Below are 26,357 nucleotides of genomic sequence, written 5' to 3'. Positions count from 1 at the left end.
CCACTGATTAATTGTTCTGACTGTCAGGAAATTTCTCCTCAGTTCTAAGTTGCTTCTCTCCTTGATTAGTTTCTATCCGTTGCTTCTTGCCCTGCCTTCAGGTTCTTTGGGAAATATATAAATCTTCTTAACACACATAGCCCTCTGCCTCACAGAAGGGGAGAAGACGGGTGAGCAAACAGGGATGTCTCCCATTGGGGCTGAAGGGTTCAATGGGATGGAGTTCAAGATGTTCTCGAGAACATTTAGAATTTATCATCTGAGAATATAGAGGACAAGAAAGGAATTCTACTAAGAACAGGATAACTGAGATTCAGCAGATAATGGACTATTCGAGAAGGTCTATGGATTTTCTCAATTATTCAGGTCATGGTTGTCCCAAAGGTGCTTTTTGAAAAGGCAGCTGGACTTTCTCGTGTTTTTTCCCCCCTTGAAAACATTTTGTTTCTCATTCAAGAAGAATGGAACTGAAGAAGCTTCTTGGATGAGAAGCAAAAGGTTTTCAAGGGAAAAAACCAAGAAAGTCCAGTTGCCTTTTGAAAAAGCACCCTTGGGACAACTATTTGAGAAGCCTCACTTTGCACGATTTATACATTTGGTCTATTACAGAAACTAAAAAGATTTATTGTGTTTCTAAGAACTGTAAGGTTGATGTATGAGGCCAGTCAACCGCTAGGTTTGCAGTAACTTTAAGTGTATTCTTTCTCCATTAAATGCCAACAAACCTATCCAAATATTTAGGGCACTCTGACTGTTCTTTATCCTTTGAAATGTCATCATCATCATAAAACAAGTGAAGAACATTTTACCCAGACAACTTTTTCACGTAAGAAGCTTAAATGGTGGCTTTATATCTGTTTAGGTAAGAAACTTAGTTTGAAAATCTACAGGATGAATGTCATGAGCACAAATTATGTATTTAATTGCAAAGGCCTAATGCCAGACCTGGAACTGAAATCATTTTATGTGATGATCATGGACGAACAAACTTGGTTTTTTTTTAAAAAGATTTTTCTGATTGAGAATAAATATATAATAAAATGAAAGCTGCTCAGCTACCAAGTGTAAGTCAAACTCATTATGGAAAATAGCTCCTGGCATGAATTAAACATTTCCAAATATGACCACCACTTTAAAATATGGCTGTATCACTTTTAAAAACAAGCCTGAAAGGAATTCCTTTTACTAGACAATTAATGTGCAACAAGCCAAAGAGCACTGCCAAAAAGGATGATGATGGTGATGATAATGGATGGATGGAAGGGAGGAAGGGAGGAAGAAAGAAAGGAAGGAAGGAAGGAAGGAAGGAAGGAAAAGGAAAGAAAGCAGGGAGGGAAGAGGGAGGGAAGGTAGATAGAGAGAGAGGGAGGGAAGGAAGGAAGGAAAAGGAAAGAAGGCAGTGAGGTAGGCAGTAAGTAAGGGAAATAGGAGAGATGGAGGGAAGGTAGATCGGAGGGAGGAGGGAGGAAGGAGGAAGGAAGGAAGGCAGTAGGGAGGGGGAGGGAGGGAAGGAAGGCAGAGAGGTAGGAGGGAGGGAAGGTAGATAGGAGAGAGGAAGGAAAGGAAGAAAGGAAGGAAAAGGAAAGAAGGCAGGGAGGTAGGAAGGAGGGAAGGTAGATAGGAGAGAGGGAGGGAAAGAAGGAAGGTGGGAGGGAAGGAAGGAAGGAAGGAAGGAAGGAAGGAAGGAAGGAAGGAAGTAAGTCTTGCAGGAACAAACACCCAATAATGTATCAATAAAGGAAAATATTTGAGGCTCAAGGTTAAAATGAGGGATTCTTGGTACTTTCTGCGTTTGGTAAGGAGAGAGGAGGAGAGAGAAGAAGCTCAGAGAACACTAAGAATCATTCATAAAAGTCTTTAAAACTTTTATCAGATGGGAAACCAGCTATTGTTCTCCCCCTTGTAGAATGTGATCCTTGCTATGCAACCACAGGTTAGTCTGTCCTTTGAACTGAAAAGACTTTGTGCAACCCGCCTGAAGAGTTAATCCTATAAAGGGGAAAAATGTAAATATATTGTAAACCTCTGTATTAATTCCTTGTTTGGGGCTTGGTAGTATTTTATATCAACAAAGCATCTTGTAATAAAACATAGGCGCTGACCCACGACAACTCAAAGCTAACATATGCTGTCCTTCATACATTTATTTATGTATTTAGTTTTATAGCCAGAAGGCTGCAGATATCTCCTGGGGATAAACTAATCCGGTAGAAATATGTTTGTAAAGGGAATCCAGCAGTCCCAAACCTAAGCAGATAATCAGATAAGACTACACAGGATTTAGGGATGAAATTATCTTCTCCTTTCATATCCCTATAAACATCCAGGAGCCACTTCCTTATACTTGAGTTTGGTGCTCAGAGTTTCAGGGTACAAGATCAGTGTTGCTTCTAAGTTGATGGTAACATCTCTCTTCATTGTCTACGGAGATTCTCAGTCATCCAGGTCATGGTGGTCACGAAGATGCTTTTTCAAAAGGCAACTGGACTTTTAACTTAAAGACATTTCCCTTTTCATCCAATTTTTTTAATGTTGTAAGTTGCCTAGAATCACCTATGTATGAGTTTGGTAACCGTATATATTTGCAAAGGGTGGCTCAGTGGCTAAGACGCTGAGCTTGTCGATCAGAAAGGTCGGCAGTTTGGCAGTTTGAATCCCTAGCACTGCATAATGGAGTGAGCATCCATTACTTGTCCCAGCTTCTACCAACCTAGCACATAAAAATGCAAGTAGAAAATAGGAATCACATTTGGTGGGAAGGTAACAGCATTCCGTGCACCTTCAGCATTGAGTCATACTGGCCACGTCATGCCAGAGACGTCTTCACACACGGCTTTGAAACAGAGATGAGCACCGCCCCCCCGAGTCAGGAATGACTAGCGCTTATGTGCGAGGGGAACCTTTACTTTTATATATTTGCTAAATAATTAAATATAAATGTTAGCTCACCACCACTTACAAAGGATGCAAAACAGCCTAGGTTTTCTTCAAGGAGAGTAAGACCTTAAAGTTCATACGAGGTGCCAATGGAAGACATCTGCCCAACTTCTCACCGTCATTCATCAATTGATCTGGAAATGACCTTAAACCTATCTGATCTGCAAGAACTGCTTTGCATCCAGAATATATTCCTAGTTTTCTAATGGGAATGTTTTTTTTGTAACAAGCACTGAAAGTTTGAACTGAAGAAATACATAGCATCAGAGGTAGGTTTCTATAGGTTCACCCCAGATCAGGCAAACCGGTACTGGTGGCGGCAGGAGGCTCCGCCCACCCGCCCGGACACTTCTGTGCATGCGCAGAAGCGTCGTGCAAGTGAACCGGTACTAAAATAAGTTGAAACCCACCACTGCATAGCTTGCTGCTGGGAAGAGAACATTGAGCTAACCTCATATCATATCTAAAAAGGGGAATGCTTCCTTTCAGGCTCCATGTTGTCAAACAAATTCAAGATCCTCTTCAAATGCCAAGACTCATTCAGTTGAAGCTTCCTGTTTCACACAGTGGGCTAACCAGATGTATCAACTACTATATCCTACTTTTATTTCCTTGCCACTGATGATCCACTGAAAGGGAAGCTCCTATTTAGCTACAAACCTCAGGAATTTCACTATGGATACACATAAGCCAGTAGTGCTGTTTTCTTCAACTACAGATTGCCATAATTTAACTGACCACTGTCTATGAAGGCAATTCTCACTAATAATCCCACATCAACTTTCCAAGGCTGTCTTGGGCTAAAGGTAAAGGATCCCCTCGCACATATGTGCTAGTTATTCCCGACTTTAGGGAGCAGTGTTCATCTCTGTTTCAAAGCCGAAGAGCCAGCGCTGTCTGAAGACGTCTCCGTGGTCATGTGGCCAGCATGACTAAATGCTGAAGGCACACGGAACACTGTTCCCTTTCCACCAAAGGTGGTGCCTATTTTTCTACTTGCATCGTTTTTTACGTGCTTTCGAACTGCTAGGTTGGCAGGAGCTGGGACAAGTAATGGAAGCTCACTCCATTATGCGGCACTAGGGATTTGAACCGCCGAACTGCCGACCTTTCTGATCTACAAGCTCAGCGTCTTAGCCACTGAGCCACCAGGTCCCTTTTTGTCTTGGGCTACAATGCTCATTAGTCTATCGAGAGCCAAAGAGATGACCTTGGAGTAAATATCACACAAGAATTACAAAACATGCATTAAGCCCAGGAAATAGAAAGAGTGAGAAAGAAGATCAGATTGATTATGTCGTAATTCACCATTGCATAAGAGAGAAAGTAGAGGAAATACAGGATTTCAAGACTCTGTTACTAGAGTTTATCTAAAAGTAGTAGTAGTAGTAGTAGTAGTAGTAGTAGTAGTAGTAGTAGTAGTAGTAGTAATCATCATCACCACCATCATCACCACCATCATCACCACCACCATCATCACCATCACCATCACCATCATCACAAAATACCGGGACTTGCAAATTGAAGTTGAGCGACTGTGGAAAAAGAAATGGTCTGTTGTCCCGATTGTAATTGTAATTGGAGCCCTTGGAGCAATATCTAAAGGGCTACCACACTATTTGGAAATTCTAAATTTAGATGACTTGAACATTCTGACTACAAAAAACCACCCTACTTGGAACAGCTTATATCCTCCGACGTTACCTTAACAGTTCCTAGGTCCTTGGTTAGGACTCGAGCTGTTGAGCTACAAACCAGCCTCAAAGGTTGTGAATCTCATCAAAGATGATGATGATGATGATGATGATGATAATAGAATTCAAACACGAAGAGCAATGACTTGGACTATCTTAGCGAGTTTGACAATTACATTAGTTTGGCAATTCAATGCCCACTAGACTATTACCAATAATGACCAAGAATAATGAGAATTGTAGCCAAGTATCTAAAGTTCTAGTACAATGGTAGTAGGAGAAAAAAATACAGTATTTTATTTCTAAAATTATCACACTTTATATATTTCCCTTATGTGACTTCTTGGTGTGACACCGCCCCCCCCAAAAAAACTATAAGTCACCCAGGGTTCTAATGTCCTCTCTTAAGGAAAGTATTTTAATCCCTTATGACAGATCACTTTTTTTCAGGCAAAGACCTGATTTGGCCTTTGAATGATGTGTTGAATTCTCTCCAAGAAAATGTGGAGCCAGAACTAAATTTAATTTACATTTGGTTAACATAATATTAGGTGGTAAGGACTTAGATGGAGGAGGCTCAAGAAACCCCAGGTCTGCAATGGGGATGAGAAACCATCTCCAGCTCTTACTGTCCACCCCTTCCACAGTGCAACTCAACAATCTACACTCAGGTGTTCATGACTTCACCATGAATCAAGAATGAGCAAAGGGAAACTTGATGGTGGTTGCTTGAAATGAATGAAACAGAGTTGTTGAAATGCACCATTAAAACTGACACCAGCCATAGTTTGAGTTGCATAGAACAACTCAAAGAAGCACTGCAAGATTAGAAGATGGGGAGAGATCTGGCCCACAGAATTGCCAAGAATTGGACACAACTGAATGGATAACATCATAATCAGTTGTTGAAATGAATCCCCCTGTCTTCAATGAATCTTATCTTTTATCACATATAGAATAACAGAGTTGGAAGGGACCTTGGAGGTCTTGTAGTCCAACCCCCTGCTCAAACAGAAAACCCTGTACCATTTCAGACCAATGGTTGCCCAATCTTTTCTTGAAAACCTCCAATGATGGAGCACCCACGACTTCTGAAGCCAAGCTGTTCCACTGATGAATTGTTCTCACTGTCAGGAAATTTCTCCTTCATTCTAGGTTGCTTCTCTCTTTGATTAGTTCCCAACCATTGCTTCTTGTCCTGCCCTAAAATTGTTAATACAGAACTGGACTATAGAAGTAGTAAAATAAATAAGAAAACTAGAAAACTAGAAGGACCCTATCAGGAATTCGTACTAAAATGTTAGAAGAATTATCTATTCTGAGTAATGAATCCTGGGGAAAAACAATATACATTTTATTCTAACATGCACAAATCCTGGTTCAGAATAGACATGATCTGGATGAATTCAGAATTAAGTGGAAATGTACAAGAGATTGAAATTGAACCAAATTTATGGGCAGACCACAATCCAATAAAAATTAGAGCACCCATGAATTCTGAAGGCAAGCTGTTCCACTGATGAATGGTTCTCACTGTCAGGAAATTTCTCCTTCATCCTAGGTTGCTTCTCTTGTTGACTAGTTCCCAACCATTGCTTCTTCGTCCTACCAAAGGTTGCTAATTTCTGGAAGGATTTTCTTGGCCAAACCAAGCTCTTGACAGCCTTTGGCGACTCTGAGCTTTAAGACGATGGACCAGTCCAAATCTAAATTGAAAAGGACGTAACCAAAATCCTACTTACGCTGAACTAAATGTAAGCTCTTTCCTTCCAGCGAAGGGAATGTATTTCTAAGTAAATCCAAACAGGAGAGGCACAGTACTTAAGGAAGAGAGAAATCAGCCGAATCGGAAGGCACAAATTTGTGTATTAGGAACATTAAAAGGGGCCTCTTGAGCCCACGCCAGATCCTTCTTTTCAAACAGCCTGTGGTTTTGTTTGGTTTGCTTTTGAACGTACACACACACACACACACACACACACACGAGCTGATGGAAGCCAGTCCATATGCTATCGCTCCCTGAAATGTTTCCATTCCGCCAGCCTTGTATTTTCAGCTGAAAAACTGTGACTGATGCATCTCAACGTCCAAACTTCTCAACCTCCTTCCGTGGGAAAAGCTAAACATCTACATCAGGATGGGGTGAGGGCCCGGGAGGGAAAAGCGGGAATGTGCCAGGCAGGTGGGGAGGGGAAGCTCCTTCAGGCCCTTTTTCTGGGACATCGGTGGTTAAACAGCCACAAATACAGGGAGAGACGGACGATATAGATGAGGTTTTCCCAACAGCTGTAGCAACACAATAAATGAAGTCCATCTGGGAGCCGTTTTTTTTGGTAGGACCTGTGGTGACCTCTTTCCCTCCCACGGGTTCATGGCAGCCATCCTGAACCTGTGGGGCTCTTCCTACTATGCTCACATCCCCACTGTGGTCATACATTCACTGCTTGGGGTGTCTCACCTGGTTGCCATTCCTGTAGCATCTTTACTACAGGTAAACTTACAATAGTTCCTTTAGTGGCAGTTCAAAGTTACTAAGGGCACTGAAAAATCTGACTTAGGATTTTTTTTTCCACACTTAGGACCAATCCCAGGGCCATGCCATGTGATCAAAATTCAGATGCTTGGTAAGTGGCATGTTTGTATGACGGCTGCAATATTCTGGGATCATATGATCCCCTGACAAGAAAAGTCAATGGGAAGCTATATCCATGTAATAACTATAGCAATAGCACTTAGAGGCCGATACAGCTTCAATGGGCTTTACAGCCCTCTCTAAGTGGTTTACATGGTCAGTGTATTTTTTTTAGAAAAAGTTGTTCATTTTTATTCAACAAATCTTGCATCATTAATCAATGTCATCTGGGTACAATTTTTCTGTCATCATCTCTAACATTTACCATCGTTTTTAATACATTTTATTTTTCCATTTACCTTTACATTTCAATTACACTTCAGTTCTGCTTCTCCCCTATAAATCTGCTTTTCTTCCCCATTTCTTTAATTTTATATCTCTTATTGTCAGTATTTGGTTTCTATCCAGTGATAAAATCTCCCCCGAATATTATAATACTCCGATTCTTTCTTCCCTTTGATTGCCAATGTTAATCTATTCATTTCTGCCCAGCTAATATTTTCATAATTACCCCTCCCTCTGAAGGGTTTTTTTCCATTTTCCAATTTTGTGCAAATACAATTCTAGCGCATGGTCAGCATATTGCCTACAATAATCTAGCTCCTCTTTTGGAAGGATGGAAGGCTGAGTGAACCTTGAACTGCTGGCAGTCAGAAGAGGTAGCCTGCAATACTGCATTCTAACCATTGCGCCACCACGATTCTAACTATGTTACCAACTTAACAACAGAAAGGTCATAAAATGGGGCAAAACTCACTTAACAAATGTCTCACTTACCAATAGAAATTTTCAGTTGTAGTCATAAATCGAGGATTACCTAGCCAAAGTCTTTCATAGGACCCTTAGTTAAAAACTGCACATTGAACTCATTCTGTTCTTGCATTTTAAGCCATAGTATTTGTCCTTAATTGTTATTATGACACAAAGCAATAAGGGTGGGGAGTGGGGTGGTGAAAATTAATGCTCTCAAAAAAATAAAAAAAGGAAAGAAAGAACGAATGAAAATAGATAGGGCAGCCAGAATATGCTTTGAAAGCCCCCAATTCTCTGCTCAACCTGATTGAATTAAACTAAATTAAATCTGCATGTTCAATTTGTTTTTTTGCTGAGTTTAGGTTGCTGGCTTTAGTGGTTGTTTATTAGTTCTATTGTTAGTACTGACAAAAAGGAAGGAAGGAGGGAGGGAGGGAGGGAGGGAGGGAGGGAAGGAAGGAAGGAAGGAAGGAAGGAAGGAAGGAAGGAAGGAAGGAAGGAAGGAAGGAAGGAAGGAAGGAAGGAAAAAAGGACATAACCTGAAATCTTTTGATTTTCTGCTCTGGTTAGGAGTGATTATATAAAAAAACACACAACTAAACTGCCAGTGGGAGAAAATGAATTCCTAATTTCCACTGTCTGTCCCACTAATTAAGGTCACATGTTGCATACAGTAAAATAAAATGAATCTAAGTGTCTTTATGCATAATTACAGTACTGAAGCATGACATAAATACTTTGTGGAACAAAAATAAGGGGAAAAAATGAGGACAGACTGATGGGACATTTTTGTTGATTTATGGATGTTGGTGCTTAATTTTAGGAATTTGTCTTCCACTTTGCCTTTAAGTTTTTTAATGTTGGTTCATTAGCAACCCATCCAGAGAACTTTATACAGTAAGACATCTAGGAAATGTGCAAATGCATCAATGAACAGACAAAAATCACAATTTTCTCCAACAGTCTTAATCCTTCCAACAAATGGGAAAAAGCTGGCTAGGAAGGACATATGCCTAGTGACCAGATATGTCCTTCCTCTTGGAGATGCTTCCACTGGACGGCGAGTCTTTCGAATACCTTTGCAGTTCGCCATTCAATTTGACATGTTATCAAGTCGCTGTCATCTCCTATTGACCTCATCAACGTTATTTTCTCAATGTTCGTTCTATGGTCCAGGCCTAGCTGCATTACTGACTGGGTAATGGTCCTTGCTCTACTTCAACCAGCAGCAAAAATTATCCTCTAGGAGCAGAACATAAGAGCTGCCCTACCAACTTCATATGAGCACCTTCACCGTGGCATCTTTGTTGGACTACCCAACATCGACCTCCATCAAGGACCACAAAAACAAGCATTTGAATTCAAACCCAGAGTCATACTTAATGTTGTTGGCCAAAAGCCATACTAAGAGGTACACTTAAGTCCCGGGGGAATCCAAAAAGACTTACCGGAACTCCATAAATTCCAGGGAATCCAGGAACACCCACTGGACCCTAAGAAGATAAAAAGGAATGTAGATAAGTATTGGTCTGGCCATTACAGCTTTAAGTCCACCCCATAAGGCATCCTAGCATAGAACATTAGATATAACATCAAGGATGGACTTGCTATAGACCAGGGGTGTCAAACTTGATTTCATTGAGGGCCGCATCAATGTTGTGTTTTCTCTGGCAAAGGGCTTCAGGGGGCTGTTGCAGTCAAAAACGGAGCCTGGGAGGACTGTGTGTGGCCCTTGCAAGTTCCATTTTCACTGGCAGAAGCACTGCAGGCCGGTCCTTCACTGTTTCCAGGCAGCCCTGCGGGCCAGATCTAAACACCCTGTGGACCAACCTTTGAGTTGGACACCCCTGCTATAGACAATCTTTTTGCATTGTTGCAGTTGTACTTTAAAGGGACTAGCGATGGCTCAGTGGCTAAGATGCTGAGCTTTTCTATCAGAAAGGCTGGCAGTTTGGTGGTTCAAATCCCTAGCGCCACGTAATGGTGTGAGCGCCCGTTACTTGTCCCAACTTCTGCCAACCTAGCAGTTCAAAAACATGTACAAATGCAAGTAGAAAAATAGGAACCACTTTGGTGAGAGGGTAACAGCATTGTGTGCACCTTTGGCATTTAGTCATGCTCGCCACATGACCACGGAGACGTCTTCGGACAGCATTGGCTCTTCGACTTTGAAACAGAGATGAACACCGCCCCCTAGAGATGGGAACAACTAGCACATGTGTGCGAGGGGAAGCTTTACCTTTACCTAGTTGTATTTTGGTTCTCAGTCATGACTAACTCTTTGTGCAAATGCTTTCTGAGAGTCCCTGGATGGTGGGCGAGCTACAGATATGTCAAATGAAGTGGTAAGAGAAAGTCTGTGAACCATTTAAAACATTTCATAATCCAGCAGCACTGTAAACTACAGTGAGATCAGTGCTTCAGCTAAGTCCTATTAATAAAGAGATTTTGGTTAAACAAACACAGACCAGTCTTCCTTTCCTTTTGAGTCATACCATGAGCTAAAATAGCTTTCCAATTGTGGTAAAGATTCACACTTGTATACACAATGCTGGGAGGTTCTAAGCGCAACTATGCTGAGTCCCTAAGGGATCACAGCACCTTGACCCTCCTACTGGCAGGTTCTGATGGACACTTTGGAAGTGGCACATGATTTGCACAGCTGTAAGAAATAACTTTTAGTGAAATGCACACACTAATATAGTCTGGGTGTACATAGATAGATGGATGATGTTGAAGATTAGACAGATAGATGATAGATGATAGCTAGATAGCTGGATGGATGGATGGATAGATAAGATAGATAGATAGATAGATAGATAGATAGATAGATAGATAGATAGATAGATAGACAGACAGACAGACAGACAGACAGACAGACAGACAGACAATAGATGGATGGATGGATAGATATGATGGATGGATGGATGGATGGATGGATGGATGGATGATAAATAGATGGGGGGTGGATGGATGGATAGATGGATGGATGGATGGATGGATGGATAGATAGATAGGTGAATGATGGATGGATAGATAGATAGATAAGATAGATTAGACAGACACAGACACACAGACAGGATAACTGGTGAACTTCCAGTAATTTTATTGCCCTGGATATATTAAATATTGTTTGTATCCCAAAGGACACAGCAAGGTTTAAGATTGCCACTACAGCAGAAGGAAAAAAAACAGGATTGACTTTGAAGGTGTGTGAGAACCCTAAAAGCATGAATGAACTTACCTTGTCTCCCTTCATTCCAGCTGCACCTGGTGGTCCTGATACACCCCTCTCTCCTTTCAGTCCTCTCACTCCCTCTGGTCCAGTAAAGCCTTCAATGCCCATTGATCCTTGGTTCCCGATTGGCCCTGGTTGACCCTGCAGAAGAAAGAAATAATGCTTTATTTTGCTCCTCAATGGTCTTTTCGCAGATGTTCCCCTTAAGGTCAATATCAGAAAATCATTGAGAGGAAAGCCCTCAACTGAAGGTCCATGTTCTACCTTAAGAAGAAGAGTGAAGAAGGTGGCATCAGTATGGTCAGAGCTACAGGAAAAAGCCATTAAAAGCCTTTGAAGAATATCTACCAAATCTGTGAGCAGAGAAATTGGGAAGCTGATTTCTCAGAATTTCTCAAGATGTAAAGAGTGTAAGAAAGATGCTCTTGACAGAAATATGTATGATCTGTTGCCAGGATGACAAGGGATGAAACAGATTTTAAACCACAACAGACAGATGATATTCAGAAGTGGCTCAGACAGACACCTCCTAATTCACTGAACTACAAGGAGAAGAAGCCTTCAAAACTTGGCTTCTATCCCAGACCTTGGGGTAGGGTGGATGAAACTCCCTTGGTTATAATTATTAATGTTTTGATATGTTGCTTCGATTGCAATTTCTTTTTAATTATTTTCTGAGAGCCAGTTTGGTATAGGGGTTAAAGGCTTCAGGCTAGAAATTGGTAGACAATGAGTCCAGTGGTGGGATTCAATTTTTTTACTATCGGTTCTGTGGGCATGGCTTGGTGGGCATGGCAGGGAAGGATACTGCAAAATCCCCATTTGCTCCCCACTCCAGGGGAATGATACTGCAAAATTCCGATTCCCTCCCTACTCCAGGGGAAGAATACTGCAAAATCCCCATTCCCTCCACACTCCAGGGGAAGGATACTGCAAAAATCCCCATTTCCTCCCAATCAGCTGGTACTTGGGAGGCAGAGAATAGATGGGGGCGGGGCCAGTCAGAGGTGGTATTTATCACTTCTCTGAACTGCTCAAAATTTCTGCTGCTGGTTCTCCAAAACTGGTCAGAACCTGCTGAATATGACCTCTGAATAAGTCGTGGCTTTGCCTTAGGGATGAATCCACCTGGATGACCTTGGGTCAGTCACTTTGTCTCATTCCCTGTTATGAAAGCAATGGCAAACCACTTTCAAAATTGTTGTAAAAAAAACCCTGAAGAAACTAGTTGAGGCAACTGCCAGAAATCAACACTCCAATGCAGACACACAACACATTTATGTAGTTATTTTTGTAATTTGATCCAGTTTACTATATTCAATTTCATTCTTTTTATGTTGCTCCTCATTTCTGGTGAGATGCCCAGAGTTGGTTGGCATCAAAACTGAATATGTAAATAAAAATAATCTCGGAGAACAAAGCTAACATGCCAAACTTTTCAAATTTTGAGACGATAGATTTCAGGGGAACTCTTCAATTCAACTTAAGAAGAGGAAAGATTCTAGCTAAACTTTAAGAATGAATCACCAGTTTGAAAAGACCTACAAAGAAGAGGATTATTGGACAATTTTCAAACTGGTGATTCATTCTTAAAGTTTAGTTGGAATCTTTCCTCTTCTGAAGTTGACTTGAAGTGTTCCCCTGAAATCTATCGTCTCAAAATTTGAAAAGTTTGGCATGTTAGCTTTGTTCTCCGAGATTCCTGAGAACATTATTTTTATTTACATATTCAGTTTTGATGCCAACCAACTCTGGACGTCTCACCAGAAATGAGGAGCAACATAAAAAGAATGAAATTTAATATAGTAAATTGGATCAAATTACAAAAATAACTACATAAATGTGTTGTGTGTCTGCATGTATGTTTATACACACACACACACACACACACACACACCAGTGGTGGGTTCTGGATTCTGTTCCAGAGTTACCCATACACGCATGTGTTCTTGTGTCAAATGACGCTTCCGCAAGCCTCCGTGATGCTCCAGCTACTCCGCGGAGTGTCGGACAGGCGCTGTACGTGCCATGCACATGCGCAGAAGCGCCAACGGCATAAAGCACCGGTAAGGAGCATGGGCAGACAGGTGGGCCCTCCGGAGCACCATACCGGAACGGTATTCGGTGCTCCGGGCAGGATCCGGAACACCCGTATTGGGGCATACCACCTGCAACCCACCACTCACACACACAGACATATATATGCATTGCATTTAATTATTGCATTAAACATTAAGAGTTGTTAACCTAATCTTGCGTAGCTTCTTCTCTGGTAATATTGTACTGCTAACCAGAGCATACAAAACCTTTGCTAGACCAATTCTCAAATACAGCTCATCTGCCTGGAGCCTGCACTACAATTGGACATTAATACAATTGAGTGAGTCCAGAGATATTTCACGAGAAGAGTCCTCCACTCCTCTGCCTGCAACAGAATCCCTTATGCCACCAGGGTTGAAATTTTGGGCTTAGACAACCTGGAATTACGCTGCCTTCAATCTGACCTAAGCGTAGTACATAAAATTATCTGCTACAATGTCCTACCTGTCAATGACTACTTCAGCTTCAACTTCAACTACAACAATACACGAGCACACAATAGATACAAACTCAAGGTAAACTTCTCCAAACTTGATTGCAGAAAATACGACTTCAGCAAAAGAGTGGTCAATGCCAAATACAATAAGAAATAAAATAAATAGATTGCTACAGAAAAAACATACCGTGATCTATCAACTAACTTCTTGAAGTGACCAGACACAAAAGAGGACCTCCAATGACACTGGCAGATTCTAAAAATAGACATTTATATTCTGCCACATCTTGGGACCATCAACTGGTTCATTAAATTTTTTTGGAAGGCAAACTCAAAACTTTAGAGCTGAGATAGCCAGCAAAAACTCTACACTTGTTCTTTGAAAGGGCTCGCTTGCGTCAAAGTTTATGAATTATATAATCAAAACAAATACTCAAGCGGCATGAAGAAAAAGCCCCCAATCCTCTGAACGAGTTAAATTTATTCTTTTCGGCTGTAATAACACTGTAAAACAATTTGGAACACTAGCTTTCATTTTAAAAAAGACCAAGCAAAAAAAGGGAGCATAGCTGCAACATATGGATCACATACAGAGTTCTAAAACTCCATGGAGAACATGTAAGTTCTCTCCCGCATTAGATCTTGTTCCATGCTGGCAGAACAGCATGAAAAGAAGAAAATAAAACAAAGGAATCAGCTTCTTTCTTTTTAAAAAAAAATATCAGAATCCAGGCGCTACTAGAATAACTGTGAGGACATAACTGTGATGACATAAAACATTTCAGCTGGATTATTTTGTACGTGGAAGGTGATTTCATACACCTATTCTGTTTCTTTCTGGAAGAAGGAGGAGAAGGAGGAGGAGGAGGAGGAGGAGGAGATTATGAAGATAGAGATGGAGATGGAGGAGGAGATGGAGGAGGAGGAGATGGAGAAGGAGGAGGAGACAGGAATAGGAGAAAGGCAAAACATTGTGCCATGAAATATTGTTGGTGTGATAGAAAGCTCAAGAGGGTCAAAGAAAGGACCAGGAAATGAAATGTGGTCAATGGATTTCTTTCTTCTTCCAGGAGAATGACATGGAATTTATTATGTTGAATTTCTCTCTGGTTAGAAAGTTAGAAAACTGGACAGATGTGAGATTACTGGCAGAGCTCTCCAGTGGAGAAATTAAATGTGGGCTCTGAATTCTAGTCTATGGAAAGAAAAAATTCTTTCCATGGACCACTATTATTAGTTTATGTCCTAAAAGGCAAATTTCAGAGTTCTTCAAAATTTCTCCCAGGACCCTGAGATGGCTTCTTAATCACAGTAAGCCATCACTAATCTTCCCTATAAGATGTATAGAACCCAATCTAGTTCTTATGGATGTCATTAACTCCTTCTTTGGAAGGAGGCCTCACAACTATGTCTTCCACATTAGAATAAATAGGAGGGGTTGTCGTTAACCTTAAAGTCAACATCCCAACCAACCAACGAAGCAGCTACAGTAATTATCCACCATTGGGCATTATTGACGGACATCAATCCTCATCTTCATGAGCGCTTAAAAAGCCAAGGAAGGCTAAAGTCAAATCACAAGCACATAAAAGAGAACCCACCACTTCATTTAGCATGTTGATCCACTGGTGGATCACCTATATAATATGGAAGTTCCTCTTGAAGTTTACCCTGAGCCCCCTTCATTGCAATTTGAAGAACCTACTGATTCTTTCCTGTCCTCTATTGACTCTGAAGCCACAGAAAATAAATCCACTGTGATAAATCTTCAAATATTTGAAACTTGATATTACATTTACTCCCAGTTGTCTTTTCTATAGGCCAGAGGCACCCAGATTCTTCAAACATTCCTTATGAGTTTTGGCTTCCAGATCCTTCACCACCTTGGTAGCCCTCCTTTGAACTTTCTCCAGTTTGTCACAGTCACAACAAAGGAGAATATTTGTAGTTTAGAGTTGAAATGAGGGGTCCTTGGTGGTCTCTGAGCTTGGTTGTTTTCTTGCAGACATTTCATTACCCAAACTAGTAATGTTATGCTAGGTCACAACATGCTCAGCATTGATGATGTCTACACTACATTATTGGAGGTCAGTCAAAAGTGCCTATAGTCAAGGCTTTGGTTTTCCCAGTTGCAATATATGGTTGTGAAAGTTGGACCATAAGAAAGGTTGAGCGCCAAAGAACGGAGGCCTTTGAACTCTGGTGCTGGAGGAGACTCCTGCAAGTCCCTTGGACTGCAAGGCGATCCAACCGGTCAGTCCTAGAGGAGATCAACCCTGACTGCTCTTTACAAGGCTGGATCCTGAAGGTGAAACTCAAATACTTTGGCCACCTAATGAGAAGGAAGGACTCCCTGAAGAAGAACCTTATGCTGGGAATGATTGAGGGCAAAAGGGGACAGCAGACAATGAGGTGGCTGGATGGAGTCACTGAAGACATCAGCATGAGCTCAAATGAACTCCAGAGGATGATAGAGAACAGGGAGGCCCGGAGGAACATTGTCCATGGGGCCACGATGGGTTGGACACGACTTCGCAACTAACAATAACCGAAGAGGAAACAATTCCATTGCATGGTAACGTCCTTTATATATCAAACTTCACTGCATGCAGATATTTCAAGGTTTCATAGCAGCTGCTTATAAGATTTAGGAAGTCAAATCAACTCACAGTTGCAAGAAAGTGGTGCATCTCTGTTTTGGGTCCTCACTTAACCACAAAGCTCAAGATAAATCTAGCTTATCTCACAACACTCTCTCTTTCACTTTTTAATTCTAATGTTAGTCTATCCATTTCTGTGCATGTTAATATCTTCCTTATTATCTCTTTTTCTGAAGGGATATGCTCACTTTTCCAGTGGGAGGGAGACACAGGGCAGATAGCAGCATCTCCGGTTAGTGCAGTGGGCATGGCCAGCACTGTGACGTCTCGTGTACAGACACAGAGCTGCTCTCTCCTGCATGCCATACTTGTGCACGAATCATCATCAGGTTCTTGGTTCTAGGCTGTTCACACTTTTTCATTGCAATTCATGTTAGCTCGTCATTCTTCAACCATTATGTTATGGCTCTGCGAAAGTGTATTAATTCACCAGACAGTTTCTGTTTCATCTGTGGTGAATATACAGTGTTGAAGCAACAGCAGAATATTACAGACTTTGTGAAAAAAAGTATACTTTGCATACTTTGGACTAAAAATTGGAGATCAAGATAAAGTTTGGATGCCTCATAAAGTGTGCAAATGGTGTGTTGAAGACCTCTGAAACTGGTTCAAGGGTAAGAGAAAATCTTTCCATTATGGGATTCCTATGATATGGTGAGAGCAAAAGAACCATAGTGATGACTGTTACTTTTGTTCATGCGATGTGAAAGGGTTTAATTGCAAATGGAAGCATTCCATTTCATACCCCAATCTTCACTCAGCAATTTGTTCTATCCCCCATGGCACAGATATACCAGTACCCAGGCCCCCTGCTACCTTGGAAGAGATACCTAGCTCCAATGAAGGTGAAGTCATAACTGAACCAGATGACGAATCAAGTTTTGACTTTGAAGATGATACAAGACCAAAATTGTTTTCTCAGGAGGAGATGAATGATTTGGTAAGAGACTTGAATCTTCCCAAAGATGCTGCTGAGTTACTTGGATCAAGGCTGAAAAGCAGGAATTTATTGTTGCCAGGAGTGTCATCCTCATGGTTCAGACATCGTGTAAAGGAGTTCGTTCCTTACTTCGCCCAGGAAGACAAGTTGGTTTATTGCATCGATGTCGAAGGTCTGATGGGTCAATTTAAAATCCAATATGATTCAGAGCAATGGCATCTTTTTATAGATTCTTCAAAAAGAAGTCTCAAAGCAGTTTTACTCCACAACGGTTTTTACGCTTCCATACCTATAGGTCATTCCGTACACTTGAAAGAAACCTACGAGAATTTGGAATTGGTTCTTTGTAAACTTAAATATGAAGCCCATGGTTGGCAAGTGTGTGGGGACTTGAAGGTCTTGTGCATGCTACTCGGGCAACAAGCTGGGTATACCAAATACCCTTGTTTTCTGTGTCTATGGGACAGTTGAGACCGACAAAATCATTGGACCAAGAAGAGTTGGCAGCTGAGGGTGCTAACAGTCGGTGAAAAAAAATGTCCTCCAAGAAACTTTGGTACCTTCCCATAAAGTTCTTCTACCACCTCTCCACATAAAATTGGGATTGATGAAGCAATTCATAAAATCACTTCCAAGAGATGGAGAATGCTTCAAATACTTGGTCACCAAGTTTCCATGCCTGTTGGAGGCAAAATTGAAGGAAGGCGTGTTCATCGGACCAGACATTAGAAGGCTTATAGTTGATCAAGAGTTTGTCAATACCATGACAAATCCTCAAAAAGAAGGGTGTATTGTATTTAAAGAAGTTGTACAGAAATTTTTAGGCAATAACAAAGATCCTCACTACAAAAAGATCGTCCGAAGAATGCTGAAAGCATTTCAAGCTTTAGGTTGCCTGATGAGTTTGAAAGTGCATTTCCTCCAGTCCCACCTTGACTACTTTCCTGAAAATTTGGGAGCTGTGAGTGAGGAACAAGGTGAACAATTCCACCAAGACATTAAAGAGATGGAAAGGAGATACCAGGGAGGATGGAGCATTACAATGATGGCAGACCACTGTTGGATGCTTCAGAGAGACATTCCAGATGCTACTCACAAGCGTATATGAACCAAGAGGAGCCTCACAAGGAAGAAGAATCGAATTTAGGGTGTGTAGGTGAGCTCATTTCAGTTCAAAAAAGGATTTTCGTGAAAATATTGTAATAAAACTTTAATTTTATAAGTCTATTTCCATTTATTTTGAGGTATTGCCTTATTTAACACAGTTACCTAAATTTTCAGGAAACGTGATGTCCTATGATAAAATGGAGGTCATTTTTGGATTCAGCGCACCAAATTCATAAAGATAGCAATAGCAATAGCAGTAGACTTATATACCGCTTCATAGGCCTTTCAGGCCTCTCTAAGCGGTTTACAGAGAGTCAGCATATTGCCCCCAACAATCTGGGTCCTCATTTTACCCACCTCGGAAGGATGGAAGGCTGAGTCAACCCTGAGCCGGTGAGATTTGAACCGCTGACCTGCTGATCTAGCAGTAGCCTGCAGTGCTGCATTTAACCACTGCGCCACCTTGGCTCTATTACGTGGAATAACCAAAACAGCTCTCAGAAATTTTTTTTTGCAGACCTGTGTTACCTTTGCTGAAATGCATCACCCCAAGTGGGTTAGAATGATGGTACAAGCACCAAGATCTTCTCTAGGGCTGCTTCCCCTCCCCCCCCCCGGCCGCCGCCTTGGCTTGCAAGCTCTTGTGCCACCAGGGAGGATCAAACCCAAATGGTTTAAACATCAGAGGCAGTGAAGTTAGCTCTAGGCCAGCCGGAATGCAGATAACTTGCAATTATACCAGATCCTATCCACGGATTTGTCAGATTAGCCAAGGCTGAGAAGTGCTCGTTACCTTCTCCTTAATTGAGAACAAAAATGAGGCTTTGGAATGAATGGAATTAGAGAAATGCAAAGAATCCCCTCTTTGTTTTAAGAAACAGGAACGATACGGCATGGCTTTCGGAAACAGGGAACAAACAGCCTCAGTAGCACACAGTTTAAAATCCAGCCTTGGGAAACATAATTGTATGCAGATGAACCTTCTTCTATAGGTAGTAATAGGTAAAGGTAAAGGTTATCCTTGCAGAGAAGAGCAACAAAGAGGATTAAGGGGACTGGAGGCTAAAACATATGAATAACGGTTGCAGGAAGTGGGTATGTCTACTTTAATGAAAAGAAGGACCAAGGGAGACATGATAGCAGTGTTCCAATATCTCAGGGGCTGCCACAAAGAAGAGGGAGTCAAACTATTCTCCAAGGCACCTGAGGGTAGAACAAGAAGCAATGGGTGGAAACTCATCAAGGAGAGAAGCAACTTAGAACTAAGGAGAAATTTCCTGACAGTTAGAACAATTAACCAGTGGAACAACTTTCCTTCGGAAGTTGTGAATGCTCCAACACTGGAAGTTTTTAAGAAGCTGTTGGATAACCATTTGTCTGAAGTGGTGTACGGTTTCCTGCCTAGGCTGGGGGTTGGACTAGAAGACCTTTAAGGTCCCTTCCAATTCTGTTACTGTATATACTCGAGTATAAACCTAATTTTTCAGCCCACTTTTTGGGCTGAAAAAAGCCGCCTCGGCTTATACTCGAGTCAGTGAAAAATTTGCCCGAAATGGAGGAGAAAAGGGGGCGGGGCCATGCCGCTGGGTGACACTCGTGAATGGCCCAGTGCCCCTGTGAGTTTCCCCTCCCTCTGTGTCAGTTTGCCGCGCAGCGCGCACCGCACCATCCCCCCTCCTCACGTTCTAATGTAATGCAGGGCTGTCTTACGATTCCCCTTCCTCCCCCTCCTGCCGCTCTGCAACGATGTCCCACCTCCTCCTTGTTATGGCAAGCAGCCACATAGCGATGTCCCACCTCCTCTGGTACAGTGATCCAATGATAGGAATCACTGTGCCGTGTGTCATAGGAGGCGGGACATCGCTCCCGCGGCTGCACGGGACATCATCATCACAGCGGGACATCAGCATCATGAGGTGAGTGAAGTATTTCATTGAATACACCGCTAGTTTACTGTTTTTCTTTGAAATAAATATTCAAAAACATTATTGGTATCTATTTTTATTTTTGAAATTTACCGGTAGCTGCTGCATTTCCCACCCTAGGCTTATACTCGAGTCAATAACTTTTCCAGTTTTTTGTGGTAAAATTAGGTGCCTCGGCTTATATTCGGGTCGACCTATACTCGAGTATATACGGTATTCTATTCTACTCTACTCTACTCTATATGTGCTAGTCGTTGCCAACTGCAGGGGGCGGTGCTCATCTCTGTTTCAAAGCTGAAGATCCAGCGCTGCCCGAAGACGTCTCTGTGGTTGTATGGCCTGCATGGCTAAACACCGAAGGTGCACGGAATGTTGTTACCTTCCTACCAAAGATGGTTCCTATTTTTCTACTTGCATTTTTACATGCTTTCGAACTGCTAGGTTGGCAGAAGCTGGGACAAGTAACAGGAGCTCTCTCTGTTATGCGGCGCTAGGGATTTGAACTGCCGAACTGCTGACCTTTCTGATCGACAAGCTCAGTGTCTTAGCCACTGAGCCGCCACGTCCCTAAGCTATAATAGTAAAGCCTCTGTTAATAGCTGTGGTTCTCATCTCCAAAACTACTGTAGTTATAACTCACCTTGCATTAGGCAAACATTAGGGGACTGGAGACTAAAACATATGACGAACAGTTGCAGGAACTGGGTATGTCTAGTTTAATAGAAAGAAGGACTAGGGAAGACATGATAGCAGGGTTCCTATATCTCAGGGGTTGCCACAAAGAAGAGAGAATCAAACTATTTTCCAAGGCATCTGAGGGTAGAAGAAGAAGCAATGGGTGGAAACTAATCAAGGAGAGAAGCAACTTAGAACTGAGGAGAAATTTCCTGACAGTGAGAACAATTAATCAGTGGAACAACTTGTCTCCAGAAGTTGTGAATGCTCCAACACTGGAAGTTTTTAAGAAGATGCTGGATAGCCATTTGTCTGAAACGGTATAGGGTTTCCTGCCTAGGCAGGGGGTTGGACTAGAAGACCTCCAAGGTCCCTTCCAACTCTGCTATTGTATTATTTGTATTATACATTGCAGGACAGCTTCAAAACAGGTGCTGTTTCTTTTTTTAAACTTTTCTCCTCTTTTTTGTAATAAAGACATAAGGAACATCTGTTCTGCTTTCTCTAGTAGATCTTTTATTTTTTTTACTGTCTAAACTCAGGAGTGAGCCATCAATCCACTGACTCCTTTTCTCACCTCAGATGCCCTCTTTCAGGGTCTACATTTTTAAATTTCCTTTTAAAAATACTCTAGGAAACTTTTGTCAACAATGAACTTGGCCTGTATCCCGCTACAAGTCCCATCGTAGCCAGAAATCCTAAGAGAATTACAATTTTGGATCGGACTGGGGATATTTTTGAAAACTGCTCTCCAGTAGATCTTTCTTAATTTAGACCTCCCCTCCACCCTCTGACAATGGCATTGCAAGGAAAAATTCAAGCAAATACTTGTAGCTGAATTCTCGGGTGGACAAATAGTAACTTTTATCTCCAGCTATTATACAAGTCACTTTTCACTTATTTATTTTGCTCGAGCCATGTCTAACTGCTTCCTTCTCTTCCTTTCCAACTTCTCCTTATCTCTCCAACCTTTCCTTATTCCCCTCCTAAAAACCTAAATTGTAATAATCTAGGAAAAAAATATGTGTGGGTTACCAGGGGGTCACTGAAGCAGTGGTGAAATTAAAAAAAAATTGCCCACTGGTTCTGTGGGCGTGGCTTGGTGGGGGTGTCAGGTGACTGGGTGGGTGTGGCCAACTTTTTGTTCACTTTTTAAAGCATTTTTTTCCTGTTGGTTCGGGCGAATAGGCAGGAAAATTTTGCTTTAAAAAGCAGGGTGGGGGGAAGCTTCTGATGATCGCACAGCTCACAGCTGAGCCGTCCGATCCTTGGAAGCTTCTTTTTTTTACTACTGGTTTTTCATTATGGCTAGGCCTGGCAGGATGTTTAGGGAGCCGAAGAATATATTGCGTGGCACATTTGAGCTTCCAGAGATAAGAATGGCTAAGTAGTTGAGAAGGAACAACAAAGTTGCCACCACTGTGGTCCTCTAGCAGCTGCTGTCATAGAGACCCAGTCTTAGGCTTCAGTTTGCCTAAGAGATGGCATACACCAGGACAGGAAGAAAATACGTCATGTGCCTGCCCGCTTCACACATGTGCTTTGCCCATGGGTATGCCTTCCGCGTATGCACCCGGCTTCAAAAATGTGCCTAAATAGGACTGCATAGAGTTGGGGTGGGTGGGTAGATGGGCAGGCCATCCATGATTTCCACTACTGGTTCGGGTGAACTCGTCCGAACCGGCTGAATCCCACCTCTGGTTGTACCCACTATTCCTCTGCACATCCTTTCTAGGTTACCTGTTCTAGATGGGCGAGAACACCATGAATTGTACATGCAATCAAACAGGTGCTTTGGACAGACAAACAGGGATTTGATTCTGCCATAACCCTCACCCTAACATTCATGGCCCTGATCACTCTTGCCTTAAGTTTAGCTCGAACCTTTTCCTTCTTGGTTAAGGTCTAGAAGAGAGTGTCCAACATTGGCCACCTTAAGACTTGTGGACTTCAACTCCCAGAATTCCTCAGTGAATCCTGAGACTTGAAGTCCACGGGTCTTAAACATTGCCAAGGTTGGACAGCCCTGATCTAGAAGAAAGCTTCAGGAAAAAAGATATCAACCTTGGGGAACTATTGCTCTTATGTCTTGAGAGAGGAACACACCTCACCTTTTAAAAAGATGGCTCCACACAGGACTTGTTGCTCTTATTCACTTGTGTGTGTATTCTCTCTCTCTCTCTCTCTCCCTCTCTCTCTCTCTCTTCCTCTTTCTCTCTCTGTCTCTTTTCCTTTCTCTCTTTCTGTCTCTCTCTCTCTCCCCCCTTTCTCTCACTCTTACTCTCTCTGTGTGTGTCTGTCTCTCCCTCCTTGCCCTCTCTTTCTCTCTCTCCCTCTTTCTCTCTCTCTGTCTCTCTTTCTCTGTCTCTTTCTCTTTTCCTTCCTCTTCTTCTGTCTCTCTCTCTCTCCCTCTTTCTCTCACTCTTACTCTCTCTCTCTCTTTCTGGCTCTCTCTCCCTCTTTCTCTCACTTTCTCTCTCTGTATCTCTGTCTCTGTTTCTCTCTGTCTCTTTCTCTTTTCCTTTCTCTCCTTCTCTCTCTCTCTCTCTCTCTCCCTCTTTTCTCCCTCTTACTCTCTCTCTCTCTCTCTGTGTGTGTGTCTCTCCCTCCCTCCCTCTTACTCTTTCTCTCTCTGTCCTTCAGGCATACACACACACACTTTAGTTTTGGATGAAGACAGTCAACACTCCAGCAATCCCTTATAAGGTATGCACTCTGCAGAAGAGCTCTGGTCTACTTCAGCTCTGAGGAGAGATAATTTAAACCCATTTTATCATTCCCCAAGCCAATCGCTTGCTAGGAACCAAGTTTCTTAAATATAATTAACAATATTTGAGTAGTGACTAAGCTAACTAAAATATAGTCAGAGGTAAACGGCTGCCAAATGTAAAACATGGGTTTCTTTGGGCACTTATTTCTGTTGTAGCTCTTAATAAAACTTTTTATCTTGCACTCTCTTTATGCATATTTTTTCTCCTCACTCAATGTCTTCCGGGCTGTTCCTTTCTGGTGGACAAAGAGCTTTTCTGGCTGAGAATTGGCCAAGTTGATTTCACTATATGTTGTCATTTTTAGGTACATCCGCACTGATTTCAGGGTGTCCAGTCAAGGTATTTAACATGGAACAGCCTGAGGAATATCTATCTCCCTCCCTCCCTCCCTCTCTCTCTGTCTCTCTCTCTCACCATTCTAGTCTTGTTTCTATCCTCAGCTGTATGATTTCTGCTTAATTAATGAAATTACCATATTTTTCAAACTATAAGATGCTCCAGACTATAAGACACTCCTATCTTTTGTGGAGGAAAAGAAGAAGAAAAAATCTGCCTCTGCCTCCCAGCAATTTGCCTCCTTGCAGCAAACAGCCTGGTCAGCTTCAGCACAGCCTGATTTAGCATGAGCAGCTGATTGGTGGTTGGATCAGCCTCCCAGAATACCACTGATCAGCTGTTCCAGGCTGCGGGGATAGCCGCCAGCCATTGCTGGCTCTGCACGTCCCATTTTTGGCCTCCGGGCATCCTATTTGTGGCTCATTCCAGGATGGGGGGATCCTCTATCCCCGCTGCCTGCAACAGGCTGAAAATGGGTCACACGGAGGCCGAAAATGGGATGCACAAAGGTGAAAAATGGGACGCGCGGAGGCAGTGATAGGCAGAGGTGGCGATGGGGGTCATGGTGATCCCCACAGCCTGGAACAAGTGATAATTGGTATTCCGGGAGGATGATCCAATGCCAATCAGCTGCTCGTGCTAAATCAGGCTGTGCTGAAGCTCACCAGACTGTTTGCTATTTGCTGCAAGGAGGCAAATTGCTGGGAGGTAGAGGCCAAAGGATAGGGGCTGGTGGGTGGGTGGGGCTTTGGCAACATTCGCTCTATAAGATGCACAGACATTTCCACCCACTTCTTTTTTGTGGGGTGCATCTTATACACCGAAAAATACAGTAAATTTATTAGATTTCTTATGGTCACCCATTCCAGAAAATGGATGAAATTGCAGAGGTGTATAGCACAGCAGCAGGCTTAGTGGCTCCTAAGCAGAAGGACCTACAGTCAATCCCAGGCATGTCCTGCTAAAATGCTCAATTCCACCCAATGTGAAGGACCTTATTATCTACCTTTAGAGTCAATCAACCTTCTTCAAGTTGCATTCAATACGTGCTACACAAATTCCAATGCTGGGGAGGCATGCAGAGACCTTTAAATGCATTTGGAAAACATAATGAAGCAAACAACACTGGGCTGGAATAATAAGATGAACTATAGGCAGCTTCCTATCAGGTGAGAAATGCTACCGGTTCTGACCGGTTCACTAGAAAATGTTAAGGTTTGCCCAAAAAAGCTTTTAAAAAATGGAAAAAATGGTTCCAACAATCGCGCGGAACAGCTGTGAGTTGTGTGATCATTGGACCCTCTTTATTTCACTTTTTAAACCATTTTTTACTACCTAGTCTCTGGAACCAGTAGTAAAAAAAATGCTTTAAAAAGTGAAAAAAAAATGGTTCCAACAATCACAGCTCACAGCTGATCCGCATGATCATTGGAACAATTTCCCCCCACTTTTTAAAGCTTTTTTCCCCCTACCTATTTGCCTGAACTGGGAGGAAAAAAATGCTTTAAAAAATTGAAAAAGGTTGGCCACGCCTACCCAGTCACATGACCCACTACCATCAAACCACGCCCATAGAACCAGTGGTAAAAAAAATTAGATTTCACCACTGCTTCCTGTGGTACTAAAAATGCATAATTATAGGAAGAGGAGAAGCAGAGCCTGGGGCTGGAGTCAAGAGAGCAATCAGCTTAGAATTCTTACATGTCCACAAACACTCCAAGTCCAACCTCCGGTGAATTCTGTTGGCTCTTATCAAGTTCCCATTTAGTACTCACCATTAGTTGACTAGATTCTTATATGTTAGCTTAAGCAATAGGTATGGGCCTGGTTCTATCCACCTGACAATAATTAATCTACAGAAATTATTTCCTTCTCCCAAAATGTAACAGGCTGTAACTTTGATGGCTTTAAGATTAGAAAAAATTTAGAAAGACTCAACTTTGTGGGCTGCCAAAAGTAACAGATAAAACAGATTTTTAAAAGTGCCACTATTCATTGAATTCTTATCTCACTTCTTTTTCTGGCCAGAGAAATTGCAAAACTGCATTCATGATGCACAATGTGTTTTGCCTTGTGTGTTACTTTGTGTATCTTGGAGAAATTAGCCAGAGTGACGGAGAGCACAGATTAGGGTTTTATGAGTCATTTGAATT

General features: G+C 42.0%; 1 protein-coding gene across 2 annotated transcripts in view; it reads right to left on the bottom strand.

Annotated features, from left to right (window-relative positions):
- The window catches only part of COL4A6 (collagen type IV alpha 6 chain), a 212,571-nt gene that overhangs the window by 83,360 nt on the left and 102,854 nt on the right, over positions 1-26,357 (bottom strand). For both annotated transcript variants that reach the window (XM_087727220.1, XM_087727221.1), the window contains exons 4-5: positions 11,261-11,395; positions 9,465-9,509 (exon numbers count right to left, since the gene is read on the bottom strand). In XM_087727220.1, coding sequence (XP_087583346.1) covers positions 9,465-9,509; positions 11,261-11,395 — 180 coding nt within the window. The remainder of the gene's footprint in view (positions 1-9,464; positions 9,510-11,260; positions 11,396-26,357) is intronic.

This window comes from Thamnophis sirtalis, unplaced genomic scaffold, assembly GCF_051295495.1.
Source record: "Thamnophis sirtalis isolate CommonGarterSnake01/CBP01778 unplaced genomic scaffold, rThaSir2_p1.2 scaffold_13, whole genome shotgun sequence".
In the NCBI taxonomy this organism is placed as follows: Eukaryota; Metazoa; Chordata; class Lepidosauria; order Squamata; family Natricidae; genus Thamnophis; species Thamnophis sirtalis.
This window is presented reverse-complemented; position numbering and strand designations above follow the sequence as displayed.